The sequence below is a fragment of the Dendrobium catenatum genome, unplaced genomic scaffold, assembly GCF_001605985.2.
Source record: "Dendrobium catenatum unplaced genomic scaffold, ASM160598v2 fragScaff_scaffold_1638, whole genome shotgun sequence".
In the NCBI taxonomy this organism is placed as follows: domain Eukaryota; kingdom Viridiplantae; phylum Streptophyta; class Magnoliopsida; order Asparagales; family Orchidaceae; genus Dendrobium; species Dendrobium catenatum.
The window spans coordinates 612,887-634,496 of record NW_021320100.1 but is presented as its reverse complement, the minus strand read 5'-3'; the positions used below and the strand labels follow the sequence as shown (position 1 = coordinate 634,496).

Genomic DNA, 21,610 nt, shown 5'->3' with positions numbered 1-21,610 from the left:
CTTCCTCCCACCCGAGCCCTCTTCCCTCCCTCCCTCTTGGGCCGAATTCCTCCCAAGTGACGGCTCCCCCTCCTCAACGTTTCTACACACGACAAGGATTCCCCATGGTCATGCATGGCCGATCTGGAGCGTGAACACGGATTTGTGTTCGACTATCAAGGAGACATCGACGTCACCCGATCGCCGTTCTTTGACGTTGGGTTCGGATTCAACCACACCATCGAGGACTACTTGAACCGCATCCTTCCCCATCTCGTGGGACGAGCAACTACCGGCAGACGAGTGGACCATCACCAGGCGCCTACCCGCTCCCCCAACTCCAACTTCTTTCCTGGTGACTAGTCCCCTCGGCATCACTTGTTTATTAGTGGCATCCTTAAGTTTGTGTGCAATCCTCTTCCGCTAAGCCGAGCGACAACAAGAGCATATGTGAGGGACTCCGAGGTGAAGGAAATCTTAAACTGTGGATTTCTGCTAATTGCCATTTGTTTATTATTTATTTGGTAGTGTAATTTTGTTAGTCTCTTGTGCTTTTAATTGTAATCCATTGACATTGCTAAGTTTTTCCATGGAAATTTTCTGACGATCTATCTTGACACGCATCCGTTTATATTTAACTTCACAAGTTCATAAATCATTAATTCCTTCATGCAATTCTTGATTGTATTACATCATATTTGGTATCAAAGCATGATAGGCATAGGTGATATATGCTAGAAAACATCCTAGGAGTCTACCTAACCAACCATGTGTTTGTTGCAAGCATACCATTGCTTAATTAATTTTATTTCACTGTTTTCCCGGCTGTCCAGTAAATTCTTGCACCGTTTTTCATCATTTTAAGCAAGTCTACTTCATTGTTTAAGTGCTGTCCTTATCACAACTACATCCCTAATTACTTAGGATGCTTAAACAAATATTATTGGTTGCTGTCCAAGTTTTCCTGCACCAATTAGTGGCATATAGGTGAGTCTAGGTTTGTGTTTAAGTACTGTAGTTTGCTGTCTTGTTCATTTCAGCATCATTTAGAGACATTAGAAGCATATTTCCTTAGTGTCTAGGTGCTGTCCACCACCCCGTTACCTTCCCTAGTGTCCCCTAGCATTCAACCATGGATCCGGAACACATCCAAGCAACCTTAGACCTAATCGTGGGCCATCTTGGAATGGTTACACAACAAATCCGGAACACCCAGACCGACTTAGCAGACTTTAGGCGCCAAACGGGTGAGCGACTTGACAATATTGAGCGGTTAGGACACCCCACAATTTACACCCCTTCTAGGCCGTATTCACCCACTTTGTCATAACAATAGACCCAATCAGGACCCCGCAGGAAATGAACCCACTTGAAGAGATAACGACGCTCATCTGCTAAAGAACATCCGAATAGATGCTCCTTCCTACGATGTCACCCTCGACCCTCAAGTCTTCTTAGATTGGCTTAAAGAGATGGATAGTTATTTCAAATGTATAGCATCTTGAAAGTTAGGAAAGTTAGATTTGCTGAGATGAAGCTTACAAGTCGAGCTAATCAATTTTGGACTAACCTTGAAAACATGCGTGAAGCTCGAGGTGAGCACCCTATCACCGACTGGCAAACCATGAAGCAAGAGCACAAGAGGAAGTACCTCCCTCCGTCTTACTATCCTAAGCTCTTATATAAATGGAATAGGCTGACTCAGGGAAGAAAACCCGTGAAAGATTACATCTCTGCCTTCGATGACTTCATGATTTGTTGTAATAGCGAAGAATCCACTACCCCTGCTCAACTTCTATCCATGTTTAGAGCTGGCCTTAGGGAAGATCTCCGTAACGAGCTTTTCACGAGAGTTGATACGTTAGAAGCAACCTACAGTTTAGTGCTTGACCTCGAGGAGTAAAACCATTCCCACACCAAGCAGTTTGACTCCCACCCAACCCCTTATAGAGCTTCCTCCGGCCAACCCCAAAACCGACCCACGACCTCTATAGTTAACCGACCAACTGCTAGCCCAGCTCCACCTAGCCCTGATTTTAGATAGGGGTGTCAATTTTTGACACGACACGAAACACGACCCAAACCCGACCTGGAAAAATTCGGGTTCGGGTCAACCCAAACCCGAAACGGGTCGGGTTCGGGTTGAAGAAATCAACCCGTTTTAAAAATCGGGTCGGGTTCGGGTTGACACGGAAACACGAAATTGACCCGAAAGTGACACGAAAGTGACACGAAAACTCATATTTGACCCGAAAATCCGAGTTTGACCCGTTTTTGACCCGATTTTGACCCGAAAAATGAAGATTGACCCGATTTTTGACCCGAAAACTTGCAATTTTGGGTCAATTCCGGGTCATTCGTGTCGGGTCGGGTTGACCCGGACCCGAATCGGGTCGGGTTCGGGTCCGGAAACCTGACCCGTTTTTAAAAACGGGTCGGGTTCGGGTTGACCCGAACAGTGCCGGGTCAGTTCCGGGTTCGACCCGAACCCGACCCGTTGACCCGAATTGACACCCCTAATTTTAGAGGTAGGACCCCCAAGCGTGACACTCCCAAAGCCACTTCTAGAACCAAGTGTTATAGGTGTCAAGGGTATGGGCACATTGCCTCACAATGTTCTAGTCCCTAGAAGGTCACCATAATTGAAGAAGTTGATGAAAACGAGGAGGAGCCCGAGACTAATTTAGTTCATCACGTTGATGAGGAAGAAGACTCCTTCAATGAAGATCACCATGTTAATCTACAAGTCGTTAGATGTGCGTTTTCCCAACCAAAGCCGAGTGATGACTGGTGTAGGACTTCCATTTTTCATACCTTTATCAAGATTGGAGATAAGAGCTATAAGGTCATCATCGACAGTGGAAGCTGCATCAACGCTGTCCCTTCCGCTATGATTTCCAAATGTAACTTAAAGACGACACCCCACCCAAATCCTTATAAGGTTGCCTGGATTAACTGGACTTCCATGGAGATAAAAGATAGAAGACTTATTCCCCTCGAGTTCGTTGGATATCAAGAGAATATTTGGTGCGACATGTTGACAATGGACGTGGGGCAAATTATTCTTGGTCGCCCTTGGTTATTCGACAAAGACGTGCACATTTATGGGAGGACAAACACCTGCGTGTTTGAGCATAACGGCAAAAAGATAAATTAGTTCCCTCCCAACCTAAACCCAACAAAACTAATGCTAAACCTATCCCCGTTAAACCTAGCGAAGGTTTGAGCTTGTTAGCTGCTAAGGAAGTTGATGTTAAACTAAGTAAAGGAGCCCCTTTGTACGCCCTAGTGGCACGAGAGGTCAACCCGAAACTAGGAGAACCTATCCCTGAAGAAGTCCAACCCCTCCTAGACACTTTTGCAGATGTTTTTCCAGTGGACCTCCCTAACCATCTACCACCTTTGCGTGATATCCAACACGCTATAGACTTAGTACCCGGAGCCTCTTTACCCAACCTTCCCCACTATCGAATGAACCTGGAAGAGCACGCCAAACTAAAAGAAGAAGTTGATGAACTACTTCAAAAGGGGTTCATCAAAGAGAGCCTAAGTTCTGGTGTTGTTCCCGCACTTCTAACTCCTAAGAAGGATGGCTTTTGGAGGATGTGTGTTGATAGTCGCGCTATCAACAAGATTACTGTGAAATATAGTTTCCCTATTCCCCGCTTAGATGACATGTTTGACATGATGACAGGAGCAAACCTTTTCTCAAAGATAGACCTTAAGAGTGGATATCATAATATTAGGATTCGACATGAGGACGAATGGAAGACGGCATTTAAGACTAAATATGAACTGTATGAATGGATGGTTATGCCGTTTGGTCTCAGCAACGCCCCTAGTACTTTTATGAGAGTAATGACCCCAAGTCCTTCGCTCATTCCTTGGAAAATTCGTCATAGTCTATTTTGATGACATTCTAATCTATAGCAGTTCGGTGGACCAACATCTAAACCATTTAGGCCAAGTTTGTGATGTTTTGAGAAAGGAGCAACTCTACGCAAATCCCAAGAAATGTAAGTTCCTCACAACTAGCGTCTAGGGTTTATAATATCGTCGCAAGGAATTTCAGCCAATCCCGAGAAGGTACGAGCAATCAACAAGTGGCCTGAACCTAAGACTATTAGAGATGTTCGGAGTTTCCATGGATTGACCACATTCTATAGGAGGTTTATTAGGAACTTTAGCACAATAGTGGCACTCATAACCGACTGCCTCAAGAAAGGAGATTTTCAATGGACTGTGTCTGCCTCTAAGGCTTTCGAGGAGATAAAGAGGAGAATGGTAGAAGCTCAAGTTATGCATCTACCCGATTTTTCAAAAGTTTTTGAAGCAACTTGCGACGCATCGGGGATCGGTATAGGAGTTCTATCACAAGAGGGACATCCCATCGCGTATTTTAGTTAGAAGTTGAATGACATCCGACAACGGTACTCCACCTACGATAAGGAGTTTTATACTAACATTCAATCCCTTAGGTATTGGAGACACTATTTGTTGTCCCAAGAGTTTGTCATCTTCTCTGACCACGAAGCCCTGCGTTACATAAATTCGCAAAAGAAGATCAATGCACGACATGGTCGCTGGGTCGAATTCCTCCTAGAATGCACCTACACCATCCGGCACAAAGCCGGGGCTGAAAACAAAGCGGCAGACACCCTTAGCCGTCGGATGTTGATAACTCAAGAAATGAGAACTGAAGTGATTGGATTCGAGCGCCTTAAAGAAGACTATAAAGACTGCCCTGATTTTAGTGAGACCTATTCTCGTTTGACTTCCGGACATGAGCGTACTATCAATGATTTCTTAGTGGAAGATGGGTACCTATTTAAGGCCCAAAAGCTCTGTATTCCCCAAACGTCTCTTCGTGAATACCATGTATGAGAATTATATGCAGGAGGTTTAGCTGGCCACTTTGGACAATCCAAGACTATTGCCGCCTTAGAAAATCGATTCTATTGGCCTAGTCTTAAGCGTGACGTTAGTAAACTTTTAAGGAGATGTCACACCAGCCAGCTTGCCAAACAACGCAAGCAGAACACGGGACTCTACACTCCACTCCCCATACCCAATTTCCCTTGGCAGGATGTAAGTATTGATTTTGTCCTGGGTTTGCCTAAGACTGTTAGGAAGCACGATTCTATCTGTGTGGTTGTTGATCGGTTCTCAAAAATGACTCATTTCCTACCATGTTCTAAAACTTTTGACGTCTCTCGGGTCGCTAAGCTTTACTTTGACGAAATAGTTAGACTTCATGGTTTACAAAAAAACCATCATTTCCAATAGAGAAGTTAAGTTTACGAGTCATTTTTGAAAAACTCTGTGGCACAAGATGGGTACAAAACTACAATTTTCTACAGCCTTCCACCCCCAGACCGATGGGCAAACCAAGGTTGTTAACAGGAGCTTAGGAAACTTCTTAAGGACCTTGGTAGGTGAAAACCTTAGAGATTGGAATTCTAAGTTACCCATTGCTGAATTTGCCTATAACAACTCTGTTAACCGAACCACGGGTCTGAGTTCGTCTGAAATTATATACGGATACCAACCTAGGCAACCTATAGATTTAATTCCCATGGGTCCTAAGTCTAGAACATCCGAGTCTGCATCTGTATTTGCATCGTATCTACAAGAATTGCACAAAGAAATTAAAAAGAAAATTGAACAAAGCAATGCTAATTATAAACACAATGCGGACCTCAAGAAACGATTTAAAGAATTTGAAGTAGGAGGCTTTGTGATGGTTCAAATTCGTCCGGAACGGTTCCCGCAAGGGACCGTCAAGAAGTTACATGCAAGAAGAGCAGGACCTTTCAAAATAACATTTAAAATAAATAGTAATGCTTATATGCTAGACTTTTCCGAGGGTTTTAACATTAATCCTACATTTAATATTGAAGATTTTGTAGCTTATGAGGATCCAAAGTTTAACCCCACCAATCCATTACATAATGAGCCTTGTGTGATCCTATCTGGTGAGATCCCAAGCCTACCTCCACTTCCAAACATTCCCACTTTACCTACTGCGGAGAGGATTGAGACAATACTTAGCGATGAAATCATTTCCACTAAAGACGGTGGTCGCCAAAGGTATCTAATTCAACAGGCAGGAAAGCCGGAGACGGAGAACGTGTGGATCGACCGGGATGAGCTGTAGAGATTGGACCCTGACCTACTAGAGTGGTACGAGATTTCTAGAGATGCTTGCTCGACGGGATCGAGCTTTCTCCTACCTGGGGAGAATGATGAGGACATCAGATTTTGACATGTGTACCATCGTCGGAGACGCAGATCGACGGCTACGATCCAGAGCCTTTATTTATGATTTATTTTGTATTTTATTTATTCTCGTAAATTCAGATTTCTAATTATCTCTCCCAAGCCTCTACCTAGCCCACCCGCCCCTTCTCCCCTTCATCCTACCCGAGCCATCTTCCCTCCCTCCCTCTTGGGCCGAATTCCTCCCAAGTGATAGCTCCCCCTCCTCAACGTTCCTACACACGATAAGGATTCCCCATGGTCATGCATGGCTGATCCGGAGTGTGACCACGGATTTGTGTTCGATTATCAAGGAGACATCGACGTCACCCGATCGCCATTCTTTGACGTTGGGTTCGGATTCGACCACACCGTCGAGGACTACTTGAACCGCATCCTTTCACATCTCGTGGACATCCTCGACAAGCAACTATCGGCAGACGAGTGGACCATCATCAAACGCCTACCCGCTCCCCCAACTCCGGCTCATTTCCCGACGACTAGTCCCCTCGGCGTCACTTGTTTATTAGTGGTATCCTTAAGTTTGTGTGCAATCCTCTTTCGCTAAGCCGAGCGACAACAAGAGTGTAAGTGAGGGACTTCGAGGTGAAGGATCTAGATCTTAAACCGTGGATTTATGCTAATGGCCATTTGTTTATTATTTATTTGGTAGTGTAATTTTGTTAGTCTCTTGTGCTTTAATTGTAATCCATTGACATTGCTAAGTTCTTCCATGAAAATTTTCTGACGATCTATCTTGACATACATCCATTTATATTTAACTTCGCAAGTTCATAAATCATTAATTTCTTCATGCAATTCTTGATTGTATTCATCATTATCTCTTCAACACATCAAGACTCTAATGGCCAATAAAAATTACTCATAGTCGTAACTTTAATAAGCCATGTTAGAGCAGCACAAATTTTTCTACAGCTCAAAGCTAGGGTTCAAGCGAGTGTATAAGGTTAAACTTAACAAGCATACATATAATCAAGTCACTGACAGCTCTCCTTACTCAACAAACTATAATAAAGGTCGTAGTAAAAAGTTAAGTTCCCAAAGCTTATTTGACTCGATGAGCTCAAATGAGTCAGCCCAAAAGATTACACCTTTTCCAAGGGGTTCACTAAAGATATGATGTAAGACTTTTGGGTAAAGTGGGGCATAGAGATTTGAGGTTTAGAATACATTCATCAAGACAAAGTAATAGATTTTTAAAGTAGAAATAAGTATAACATTTAACTTCACAACCTCTAGATATTTAACTTTTTGAACTTAGGCCCTTGGTCCTACTTTTTTCCTTCGGTTCTTCTGGCTGTTCTTTATTTTGCATTGCAAATAATTCTTCTAGCTCCATATGGCCTCAAGTAGATAGGGAATTAAAGGAGAGAGTTTCAGGGAAAGACAATGAAAGATATCCATGGCTTGCTTCTTTATGGAGAAATAGAGGAGAGGGGCTAAGTTGGAAGGGAGAGAGGAATAGCTTCTTGATTCAATTTCTTTCATGAATAAAAATCTTAATATATAGATTATTATCTATAAAAGAAAAGATAATACAATAAATAATCAAAATTAGCTCCTAACTAACTACAAATCTAACTAATGGAGGAATATTCCTCCCACTTACTAATGGTAATGTCATCCCATTAACGTACTCTTAAGCATAATGTTGTTTCATGCTCCTTGTTCCTCCCCCTTATGAACATTTGAAATTCCTCCTTAATCCAAGCTTTAGCGGCCAGCTAGATGGAGTAGAGAGAAAAGGTGGCAGGTCTTTTTTGTGTGGCATCATTCAGACTAGCTTGTCCTGCAAATGTGATATTATGCAAGTATGTTTTTATTGCCTTTAGAGCCTCCTAGATCACAATGTGCATATGACAAAAGTAATCACAAGAAGCATAAACGTTTCCAAAATATACGCATTGATTTCAAGAAGTTATGATACAAAATTAATTGTAACACAACTAGATTCAAAGAATCAGTGGAAGAAAAAAAAACCTCAAAGAAAAACTGTTCTACGAAGCTCATTAAACACTACTAGATTCAAAGAATAAGTCGTAAACTAAGCTGGCATAGGCCCACTATAGTAAAGAGTAGTAAAATTTTGTAGATGGTTAAAACATCAACTCCAAAATATGAGAATGTTTCAATTCACCCAATAAAGAAGGGAAAAAAGCTGATAAGTAGATAAACTTTTGAATTAGGTTTTCAAATATAACTGATGCAATCAATGCCTGAATCTGAATTTGTCATGCAAATAGACACCCAACATTCAAGAGGGTATGTATTTATTTACGTAATGGGCAAGCCAGAAAGCCAACTACTGAAATAGAGGATGTCATGGTACACATGAAAAAACCCTTCAACTCAAGGCAGAAAAAAAAAATATCCACACTCATTGTAGTACTAATGTTACTGATATCTAAACATTTAACTCAAAGTAGAAATGAAATCCGCGTACAATAACGGGCTAATAATAAAATTTAATATATTAAAAACTACAGTTGTCGAATAAAAAGCATCAATGCATCAATGTAACTTGAGCAATAATTCCTCACCTTGTACCTTCTTCATCCTGATCTCGTTGTAAATCATAATTTCCGTTTCCCACACCTCCCTCTAAATCAATTGGAGAGCCTGGATCAGAGCTACCGCGACTCGCGACCACCAAGCTTCCGTCCCCACTGTTCCCGGATCCCATTTGCCGCGGGGGATGCCTCCTCTGATACTCAACACAAACGCAGATCATATGAACCACGCACTGTAGCACGTACCCAGCGATCCACAGCCTCAGAGGCATCGTTGACCTCTCCTCTCGGCTCATAACCAAAACCCCAACAGCTACTACGACGAACGCCATGTTCCACAAGATGTCGAGGAAAACCACCGGCCTTGAATACGCCCAATCACTCTGCCGGTCCTCTAGTTGCTCTGCGGCCGTCTCCCTCACCAGCATCGACGGCTCCCTCATCATTCGGCGGTTGCTGGCCCTCCGCAGAAACCGTGCCGCTCCCCTCAAGCTCGGCCGCGGCAACGGTCGCAATCCGCGCTCATACCCGCCCCCGGCACGCGCCCCGAGCAGCGGCGCCGGATCAATGGTGGCTCCTGTAAGCGGGTTGAGCGTCCTCGTTGCCGACATATGGATCGAAGGAAGAACCAATTTAACAATTTAAGAGAGTAATTGAGCAAATGTTACCGAAAGTCAGTGTAAAGCCCTAAAACACATACTGTGTGAGAGATGTGGAAGCCCTAAGCCATCAGATCGCGAATAGCTGCATGATTTATTCCTCCTCTAAGTGGTGAAGAAATCGTTTTGCCTCAAAGGAGGCAGCAGTGGATTGGAGTAACAGATATCCGGACGAGGAGCCGAGGAATTTAGAATACTGCGGTTACCCTTTCGAATTTTCCACGGCAGCGAACCGGTCGTGGCGGCCTGGTAATTTGGTCGGAATAAAAAAAAACCAGAAGACCGAGGCGGTTTTTTTTTTTTATTTTTTTTAAGTAGACCAATATTAAAATAATTAAAGATACAAAGTGAATATTACAAGATAATTAAAAAAAAATTAGAAAAACTCATAAATCCTGATTACTAGAAATTAAGCTTTCAAGCTAAATAGAAAAAAATCTAATGACCTATCCAAACAAAAAATGCAAAAAAAACTGAAAAATCACTCTCCAAAAAGGAACTTTTATTACGTCCTTTGACCGGATGTAGCTCTACATTCGGTCAGAGAATTGTTACTCGATTTTTGTTCGGTATTGCTATGTATTGTTTGATAATAATGAGGAATACCGCTCTGTGAAGACTAATACCGAGCAATACCGAGTAATCCCAAAAAATACCGAGTTTTTTTTATATCGAGTTTTTCTAGAAAAAACTCGGTATTTTTTGAGATTGCTCGGTATTGCTCGGTATTTCTCGGTATTGTCTTCACATAATGATATTTCTCGTTATTGTTGGTATTGCTCGGTATTTCTCGTTTTGTGCCTGCGATCTTAGTGCCGGCCAAATGTAGCTCTACATACGTTCACCGGACCAAATAAAAGTTCCCAAAAAGAACAAAGAAATACAAGTCTTTACATCTTAAATAAACCACAAAGCTAAAACAGCAAAGTTATCCATCCAACCCAAAGCGATCCTAAAGACTCATGCAGATCAAAATGTTAGAGATCATCCATGAAACGAACTGAACATCCTTCAGCATTCTCATAACAAGAGCTTAATAGCAATACATGGCATCATTCTCCAGCAAAATCTGCCAAACAAAAAGTCCATAGATTGAAAAATTATTCTGTGTGGAATCCGAACGTGTTCGGAGACGAATCCGGACGCACCACATCACCGGGGCCCAGTGCATCCGGTTACATGGCACGTCCCAGTGATGTGGCGCGTCCGGATTTATCTCCGAATACATCCCATAGACTAGCCAACAAACGAACAAAAAGACATTCTTAATCCTTGCAACCACCAAGAATCAATACCTGCCTTCATTATTCAACTAAAACCTTCCAAACAAAAAGATCAAAGATCAGCCAACAAACGAACCAAAAGCCAAAAATATCCTTATAGCCATCAAGAATTTGCATCCAGTCTTAAAAATCAACAGCATACCCAAACTCAATTCTTTAACCAGCCAAATATCTGATAGAAGTTAAGGGACAAAAGAAAACCAAGCAACAAAAATAAACCACTAAAAGACTCATGAAGGTTAAAATTTTTATCCGCTCCCTTATAAAGAAGAACAAACCAGGCAATCCCATAAAGAAATTGCCATCCAAGTCCAACCTATCCAAATTGAATGCAAATAAAAATAAAAAAACAAAAAATCTTGGTTGCTAGAATAGACCATCCAGATCGAATTATCGGTTGTCAAAACAGCCATCCCTAGGTCCACGGTTAAATTTTTTTACTAGCACATCATAGTCTCTTCCAAAAACTAACAAGTCGCCAAATTTATGATAGAAAATAGTTTACCTCGTTAAACAATTTCCATGAAGAAATCTTAGCAAAAATAGCTTGCTTAATCAACCAATAAGTCAAATCCAAACTATTGCAATTACCGCCAAACTTCCTTTCATTCATTTCCCTCCAGAAAAAAAAAAAAATAATGAACAACAAACAATAAAAAAGAACATATTCTTAACATCCTTAGACACATCTAAATCAGAAATAAAATAAAAAACTTGTAAGAGAGTAGACTTAAGAATGAAGTGCTTTAAACAAGGAATTAACTTAGAAATAAAATAAAATGTAAACTCACATTCAAAGAATAAATTATTATGCCTTTCAACAAAATTATCACAAAAAACACAAACCGAAAAAACAATAACATTCCTTTGTAGAAGAATATCAGCTATTTTTAACACATTTTTAACAGTCATCCAAGTATAGCAAGAGTTACGCAACACAAATCACGTATGCCAAACATAAGAGCACCAATTCATCTTAGAAAATCAATTATTAAAATCCAAATGTAATCTTTTAAAATTAGGCAACATCACCCCATTTCAAGTAATACAAGAACTATATGAATTTTGAATAGAAATATTAGCAACATTTAAAGAAACAAAATTATCTAAAGAATTAGGTAAGAGTCATCTACCACCATCGCTAACATTCTTCACTAAAAGAGAATGCCAAGAAGAGCTTAAATTTTTAATTAAATCATGTAGAGATCGACCTCCACACATACAGTCCCAATAAAAAGAAAGAGAGCTATTATCAGTAATAATAATAATAATAATAATAATAATAATAATAATAATAATAATAATAATAATAATAATAATAATAATAATAATAATAATAATAATAATAATAATAATAATAATAAATCTTATCCTTTTAGACCCAACCAAATTGCAAAGATTTTTCCAAAAAACCGAAGCCTTAAAGGAAGGATGCTTCCAAAGAGAAATGTATTTATGTTTGACCCAACTAGTAAAAGATCATTCTCATTTTAAATTCTCCAAATAATAGAACAACTAAAAGCATAATATAAAGCATTAAGGTCAGGAATACCTAAACCCACAAAACATTTAGGCTTATGAACACCTTTCCAAACAATAATATGCATTTTCTTAGCATTAACAACACTATGATAAAGAAAGTTAGAGAAAACATTTCTTATAAATTTAATACAAAACTTAGGTATAATCATATCTATGATCTAATAAGAGATGTAATTTGAAATGAAGAATAAGAAATTGCAGCCTACTCGCAAATGATAGAACCTTTTCCTTCCATCCAAAAACTAAACCATTAACTTTATTCATCAAAGGTTGAAAATTAGGCCCAACAAGCATTTTCGTAGAAATAGGAAGACCTAAATACTTCATACTCATATGAGAATTAGTAATATGTAAAATTTTGCAAATACTATCTTTCTCATTAGTATCCTTAGAAAACAATGCCCAACTTTTATTATGATTAATAAAGAGACCATAACATCTAGAGAAATAATCCAAAATGTCATTTAATCTCTTAGCATTAGCAACCTAAGCTTCACTAAAGACCAAAACATCATCCACATAAAATAAATGTGAAATATAATTATCACCAGCCACCATTCCCTCAAAATGAGAGTTAGAAGATATATCATTTATCAAGTTAGATAATGCATCCATCACTATACAAAAAAGATAAGGAGATAATAGGCATGCTTGACAAAGACCATAAGAAGAACTAAAAAAATCCTTCTAAAGAACCATTAAGAGCAACTGAAAAGAAAATATTAATCTCCTCAATACAACCTTTAATCCAAGAAATAAAGCAAACTAGAAAACCTTTTTGAGCCAACTTGTAGAAAATAAAGTATCGAGAAAGAGTATCAAAAGCCTTATGCATATCAAGCTTAACATAGAAATATTTTATTTTAGCATAATTAAATCCACTCAATAATTCAGAAGCTAATAAAATTTTATCTATAGAAATTATCTTTTTAGTAAACCCAGACTAACAAGGATGAATAATATGTGGCATAACAAATTGCATTTTATTGGCCAGAAATTTTGCCGTTGTTTTACAGAAAAATATTGCACAAGGAAATTGGTCTAAAATCAGAAATAAGATAAGCATGGGTGCATTTTGGATTAAGAACAATAATAAAAGCTGTGGTAGCTCAAGGCATTTTATTTTTAGAGAAATAATGCAAAATAGCCTTATAGAAAAAAGGACCTACAATATCCCATGTATTTTTAAAAATTTTGAAAGTGTAACCATCCGGCCTTGGAGCTAAGAAGGACCAGAGAAAATCAGCTTCTTAATTTCCTCCATAGAAATAGGATCAATAAAACTAGGCATACTCACATCAGGAATAGTTCTCCCCATCAAAATTACATTAGGAGAACTAATGTAGGTTTTGGAGGATTTAAAAACTTCTTAAAAGTTAAATAAAAGCATCAGATATAATATTAAAATTAGAAATCAAACCATCATAAATAGAAATAGCCTTAATATTATTTATGTTATGTCTACCATGAATTTTAGAATACAAAAAACCCAATTCATCCTCATCAATATAATGCCATCTAGCTTTAGATCTTTGAATAAGCCAAGAAGCCCATAATCCTTATAATGATTAATAAGAGAGTTTACCTCTTTTAAAGAAGTATTCAGTTGAATATCCATAGCATTACTTTGAATTTCTTGTAATAGTCTATTTTGTTTCATCAGAAGAATAGCGATTTTACCATAAATAAATTTTGAAGAAACCCAAGGTTGAGCTTTAATATAACCTTTAAGCTTATTGAACTTGTGATATAGATCATAGATTGGACTACCAACAATAGGCAAAGCAAAAGCCTCAATAAGTAAATCTCATAATTTTGGTTTAGAACACTAGTAATTTTTTAATATAAAATAGTGCTTAAAATTAATCATTTTATTATTAAAAAGAATTATTGGATAATGATCACAATACCTAGGCTTATCCAAATTATAATAAGATTAAGGAAAAATATCCAACAAAATCATATTTACCAAAACCTTGTCAAGTTTGATATGAATAGGATAATCACATCTTTGGTTAAACCAAGTGTAAAAGTACCCAATAGAAAAAAGATCTTTAACACCAATATTAAAAATGAAATTGTTAAAATCCCATAATTTTGATTAGGAATAATATTTCCTCTAGATTTTTCACTAGAAAAAATGACAGCAATTAAAATCACTAAGCAGAACCCAAGGAGAGGAATTATTTTTAGCCAAAATAAGAATATAATTCCACATAACTATTCTATCATTTGGATTATTAGAAGCACACCATCATAATAAGAAAAGAGTAATCATAGCCCACCTTAAAATAACTATAAATCATTTGACTAGAAGAAAAAATTAGAAAAAAAGAAACACGAGAAACATTCCATTTAATCCAAATTCTTTTAGGATCTGAGCAATGAAATTTATTACAACTATCTTCATTTTGAAAAATCCTATGCCTAGCAGAGAACTTGGGATCCTCCACTAAGGCTAGATTAACTTCAACTTCAAGAATACAAAACAAATCCATGTTAAAACAACAAACACGATCCTCGCAAGAATTAACTTTCTCAAGATTATTAAAACCTCTAATATTACAAGAAGCAATGCTAAAAAAAACATGTTTATTTTATTTTAAAATTAGAAGCCTCTTGGCAGATTTAGCTCTAGTCAATTTACCTCCAACCAGAGGCAACTTTAAAACAGTCTGATTAATATAATCATACCCTTTTTAAATCTTTATTCAAATTCTCTTTTGAAATAGAAATATAAGATTCATCCTCATGATTCATAATCATAGGTAACTCCTCCATTTGAAATATGGGAAAATAATTATTATTTTATAATTTAAAATTAGTACTACTAGAAGATTGGCTAGAAATAGAAAAACTAGTAGGCAAAACCTCCAAAGGTGAAAATTTTGAAGGCGAATTCAAGTTAGGTATAACTACATTCTCGGCCTCTATTTCAGAAACATGATTTACAGGAATACCTGAATTACCATCCTGGGTTTTTAACAAGATATTATTCAAAGGAGCAACAGAAATATCCAGAAGATTGAGGAGGAATTTCTAGCTACCCAAGTCCTTCTTTGACCCCACAACATAAATTTTTCTCAACCTGATGACTAGAAGAGGACTTCCAAGAAACTCGACTCCTACTCCTACCTCTAAAAGGTTATATATCCTTTTCTAATGCTATTCCTTTGAAATCTTTTTCTTTATCTATATCCAAAGCGGAAACCTTAAGACTCGAGGGACAAAGGGAAGGGGGATAAACAATCAAACCAAAACCTGAGCAAGGAGTTTGTTTCCAATCATAGATTACCTTTAAACTTAAAATTGTTCTAGTAATAGAAATATTAATCTCCTCAAGAAGTGGAAATGTAATTGATCCGTTGTCAATGAATTCGCAATCAGCAACCCCACTAAACTAGAAATTTTTTAAATGCCTTTCGGGGTCCAATAGACCAATGGAAGATCCATATTTTTTATCAAGAGAGGAATCGAGAAAATTCTTACCTATTAGGAAAAAATAGATGATACCATTTTTGAATAATTAAAGGTCCTCCAAAGAACAACCATGCCCCCCCTGTCCAAACCAGATCATAATCTTATGGACAGAAAAATTTCATTAAAAAAAACCATCACTTAAAGAAAGAAGAGAGAACGAACCTTAAAGGTTATAAGCTTTAAACATCACAGAATATAAAGCCTCAAAGAAAGGTTGCTTACATATGGAATAACCAACCAACATCAACCCCCAATTTTTTAACATAGTTTGGAAATCCTCTTTCGTAAAAAGGGCTAAGTTATCTTTTTGTAGAATAAAAGAAACAAAAAAGTTTTTATAAGAAGAATGACTGTAAGACAATTATGCAATCCAATTTTGCAGCACTTCAGAGGTCATCCCGGGTGAGGTACCTATAAGACTAGAAGATTTCAATAGAGGAAAAATCTTTGAATGATCCATCGACAAGAAAGAAAGGAGAAGTAAAATTAGAGGAGAAGCCTCCTAGCATGAGGACGAGGAGAAACAACAAATCGATTAGGTTTTATAAGAAAACCCTAGAATCTCAAGAGAGAAAGAACTCTTGCCCCTTATTCTTATTACCATAAAGCACAAAACACATACAAACATGCTATAAAAAATTTGAAGCGGTCCATTATATATGTTATTCTAGTAATGGATTCAAAATGATGGAGTGAAATTTGAAACTTTTGTAGCTAATATTAATATGTTGGTTGGAAAGTTTTTAGCTATTAATTAATTTTGGATTTATACCTTTTATATATATATATATATATATATATATGTAATGAATGTTGACATCATTTCTATATGAGGTCATTAAGACCCACTTGGTTTTATTTTTAATGACCTAATGGTTGGAGGATGTCTACTTCCTAATCATATAGGTCCCAATTAAGACCCAGTTCAATCACAATCAAACTCAATTCCACTTTCCAATTCAGTCCCTGATCCAACTTCCAATCAACTTTCAATCAACTTTTAAATCATATCCAATTGATCTCAATAATTCATTCGATTGTCATTGGTGTGGATAATCCAAACTCAATCACTCAACTTTGAATTTCAATCCAGATCTAGCATTCCAAACCAAACCTTAGGGTTAAGTTAAGGACATAGATTATGAAACCCTTTCTGCATAATTTTTATGCTGTCTTGAAATCCAATCAATTGACATCTTATTCAGGGTCTAACAACTACATATTGTTAAGACATTTCTCTAGTTCCAACTCTCCAAATTTGATCTCATTTGGAGGTCACCCCACAAACCAAATTGATGTGTAAAAATTGTAAAACCTTCAATTATTTACAACCTATGCCATTAGGTTTTGCACCTTGCGGAAATTGACTCTAGGGCCTTTCCCAAACTCCTTGATCATTTCCATAGCCTTCATTAAGACCTTTTGACCAGTAACATATGCTTTCTTGATTCCAATCTAACCCAAGGTTGACTAGGGGTCAAAATGAATAAAATGCCCCTTTAAGGCTTTCCTCTAAACCCAACATTGTCTTCCCACATTAACCTCCAAAACCTACCCCAATGGATCCTAAATTTCCTTAGGAACACATTGCCAAACAATCACTTTGGTTTGACCTGGTTGACCAAGTCAACCATGTTTGACCAAAGTGGCACTTAAGGATTTAAACACCCATTTTCAATCAAATGACCTCCCCTTGCCTTGGGACTTCTTCCATTAAAGTCATATGATCAATTTGAACTCAATGGCTCAGCCATTGATCCTAGGTTAATTTGGTTGACCAACTCAACCAAGTTAGACCAAACCTTCCATATACTTCCACCCTTTCAAATTCTTTGACCAAGACTTTTCTAAATTCATTCAAAACCATGGGGTGACCCATTGGGTTCCCAAGAGACCCCTCTTGAAGACCCTAGCCTTGGGCCCACTTGGGTTAGCCACTTGGCTTAACCCAGGTGTCTAAAGAGGGGTTTCCCTTGAGCCAAACTCCAACCTTAGCCTAATTGGATCAAATCAATTTTGGGATTGGATAGGGGTGTCAATTCAGGTCGACGGGTCGGGTTCGGGTCGAACCTGAGTTGACCAGGCTCTAAACGGGTCAACCCAAACCCGACCCATTTTTATAAATGGGTCAGCTTTGTCAACCCGGACCCAACCCGTGCGATTTGCCGGGTTGACCCGACCCGACCCAAATTTTTTGAAATTAAATCTCAAATGCGCGGGTTGTTCGGACTCTGATTGCTACTCTCGGCGAAGCCCATGAAAGCAACAGGCTCACGTGAGGCGAAGTAGCGGTGCAAGCGTGCAGCGGCAGCACACGAGGTGAACTGGCGATTGGTGAAGTAGTGGTGTGGCGGAAGCATGTGAAGCGAAGCAGCGACCCATCACATGAACTGAAGTAGGGAGGCCAACACGTGACTGCAACTCGACTCGATGCTTTTGGCAAAGGCGCAACGCGAAGCAACAGTTTAGGCAGGGCGGTCAACAGGCTCAGGCAGCTTTTCGGGTCATTTTTTTGGGTCAAATTTGGGTTGCCGATTCAACCCGAACCCGACCCAAATTTTGAAACTAGTCGATTTGTTCAGCTCAAACTCGACCCATTTCACAAACGGGTCGACCCAAACTCGGATTTTTTTGTGACAGTTTTTGGGTCGTGTCAAAATTGACACCCCTAGCATTGGGTTCCCCTTGACCCAATACACCTTTCCTAGCTAGTTGGCCCAGCCCTTGGTTCAACTTGGGTTAGGAATTAGGCTAACCCAAAGTGGCCAAAAACCACATTGGGTTTAGCCATTCCCTAACTTAGGCCTCACCAAGCCAAATCAACACTTCCATTGGATAGCCCTAGGTCCAACACACTTATCCTAGTTAGCCCAACCCTTAGGTTGACTTGGGTCAACCTCTAGGCTAGCCCAAAGTGGTCAAAACCACCTTGACCTGAGCCACTTCTCACCTCATACCTGATCTAATTGACACTTGTATTGGGTGCCCATTGAACCAATGCACCTTTCATCTCAATCCCTCCCCCTGGCTTGACATAAGTTAAGCTCAAGTAGACCCAAACCATACAGATTTGGGTCAACCCGAGCTACCCATGAAAATAGGACTTTCCCATGCCCAATTGAGTTCACCTTCGAGCTCACCAGACCCCCAGCAAACTTTCCACCTTTGAGATCATGAATAAAAATTTAGCTCCAGTGATCCCCCCATCCTTGAGCTCTACACAAAGGCTTCTAGAGCCTGGCTTCACTAGGCTTGAGCTCATGAGGCTTTTGGATGATGTCCCATTCCACCTAGAGTCCATCCAAGAGTTTCCATGATTGATCCCGACCGTCCAAGCTTTCGGCCAATATTTGAATAGTGCACTTACACCCATACCTCATTATTCGATCCTAACCTTTCAAAAATACTCCCTAGAGCTCCCTAAGAATTCCTCTCAATCCTCAATATCCCAGCCTTCTCCGACCAACAGTTCAAGCAAACTCTGGTGAAAGCTCTTCATCCTCCGCTCGAAGTCATACCTTCGGTCATCCTCTGGTCCCGACGTCTAAAGGAGAAGTTCTCTCCATCCCACCCTGAAGCTTTCTGATAGAAAAACTCATTCGTTGGGGCTTTCTACACTTTTAGATTTTGGTTATAAGCTCCGCGTTAGGTATCGCCGATTAAGTGTGAAACAAACCGTCAACCCATCTAGATTTGATCGTTGAATTGATTGTTTGTAGTCTCCTAATCCTTCCTATGAAATTTTAAAGGAGTTCACCAATAGGATCTCTCGGATTATATTGGAGAACGCATACGGCTTCGGGTTTATGCAGGAGGTTGAAGACACAAAATCTTAGGCATTGATTTCAATCAATAGTTTGGATTATATCTTGCAATTTTGGAGGCCATTTGATCATAGACATTTGATTTTCCATCCAACAACCAGGGTATAACACATTATACAGTCAGCCGCTAATCTTTGCCCCACCAATCGAAAAGCGTCGTGTGGAAAGCACGCGACTGACTAGATAATAGGGTATTTAAATTTACAAAAAAAAATTAGGGAGACTTTGAAAAATCATCTCTCCCTCCACGCTTGGCCGATTTAGGTGTTCTTAGGCTCATTGGAAAGTTCTCAGGGAGATCTTCGAAAGTGATATGATCCAAAGTCCTAATTATGTCTGTATTAATTTTAATTTCCATTTGAATGTTTATGGTTTTTATGCATTTGTGTGCTTATGTGATGTTACCATGGCTTGGGACTTTGGGAGAAAGAATAAGGCATGCCTCTAATATGTTTGAATTTTTTTATCCCATGTTTGAGATTCTTAAGTGCATAATTTAGTCAATTTGGAGTCAAGGGTCATGGTTTGACCCTTGATTGCAAATTGCTTCTATAATCTTTCCAATGAGAATTAGAAATTTGATGTTTGTGTATTGATTATGCCTAGTCTAAGGAGTGTAGAGCCACTTATTGCACCCCTATCCAAGCCTAGGGTAGTGACTTAAGAATTTTCCAAGATGACCTAGAGGTCACATTGATGACCTAGTGGTCACATTGGGTGGCTTGGTTAGCCATCTTAAATAGTTATATTTTGAGCCAAATTCAAGGGGCTTGGATGTTGAGATCAGGTGATCTCATATATGGTCCAAATTTCACTAGATTTGATGTTCATTTGGTCTGCCAACTAGGAACCCCAAAATCCAACTCTAGATTTGACCTAGAACATTAATTAATTCACTAAAACATCATATTAAATCCAAAAATTTCACCTAAGGACTCTAATTGACCCTAATTAAACACTCAACCCATGAAAAATAAAATTCTTATCAAATAATCCTTAATTTAATCTTAATTTAATTTTTAAGCAAAATTAATAATTAATTCAAATAATTAACTAGAAATATTTTAAAATTCAAAAAATTCTCAAAATGCTTGAATGCATATCTTTAGGTCATCTCTAACCGTTGGGGGTGATTCCAAGAGGTTTGGGGTTGATTTGAATCAAAATAAAAAAATTCTCTTAATTAGGAAATTTTAGAAATTCCCAAACTTTAAAAAATCACCATTAATTCCAAAAAAAATCCAATTTAATCAAACTCAAAGTCATTCAAATCCAATTAAAGTATAGTATTTTTAAAAATGTCAAAATCTCAAAATCAACCTTAATTTTAAAGTTAACTTTTAACCCGCTTAATCAACATATTAAAATAATTCCAAAAATCCTAAAATTTAATAATTCTCATAAAATTCTAAAAAACTCTAATTTGATTAATGAAAATGATTAACCAACATTTTAGTATACAACAAGCACTCCAAAGATGAATTTTTTATGATGGACTACTCTAGACTATAGAGCTAAGTGTTCTAAGGAGGCCTAGTTCCTCAAGCCAAGTGGCATAAGGCCAGAAATGAATTCAATAGAGTGTGAAACTTTAAAATTAAATGAATCTTAATTATTTAAATAAAGTAAAATCCTTAATCTAATCATAACAGCCAAGTTTTTAGGATAGACTAATCTAGGCTGCGGGGCTAAGTGTCCTAAATAGGCCTGGTTCCTCAAGCCGGGTGACACAACGCTACGAACCAGTTGATAAAAAATCTAAATTAATTTAATCTTTAAAATTAATAACTAATCAAACTAATTAAAATTCATCTATCCCTTAATATTTAACTAACTAAATCTATTTGATTAATTAATCCTTAAAATACATCTTAAATTAAACTTTAATACATTAACAATCATACTTGAACATAAATATATCCTTCAACCTTCAACAAACTCGAACATTAAACAATTTTAACAAGTTTCCCATGTTAGGATCAATCTTAGCCACGCGACCATCAACACACACTTTAGATGGTTTTTAAGGCTAACCAACTCTAGTCTAGACTAGG

The 21,610-nt window shown here is 38.2% G+C and overlaps 1 protein-coding gene across 4 annotated transcripts in view; it reads right to left on the bottom strand.

Moving 5' to 3' along the window:
• The window catches only part of LOC110112030 (E3 ubiquitin-protein ligase At1g63170-like), a 17,733-nt gene extending 8,067 nt beyond the window's left edge, over positions 1-9,666 (bottom strand). Inside the window, exons 1-2 of one of the 4 annotated variants that reach the window (XM_028701068.1) lie at positions 9,437-9,666; positions 8,799-9,345 (exon numbers count right to left, since the gene is read on the bottom strand). In XM_028701068.1, coding sequence (XP_028556901.1) covers positions 8,799-9,214 — 416 coding nt within the window. In that variant the 5' untranslated portion in view covers positions 9,215-9,345; positions 9,437-9,666. Of the gene's footprint in view, positions 1-8,798 lie in introns of all 4 variants that reach the window. The other 3 variants (XM_028701067.1, XM_028701069.1, XM_020844107.2) reach the window with 3 other exon arrangements.
• Between the last annotated feature and the right edge of the window lie 11,944 nt (positions 9,667-21,610).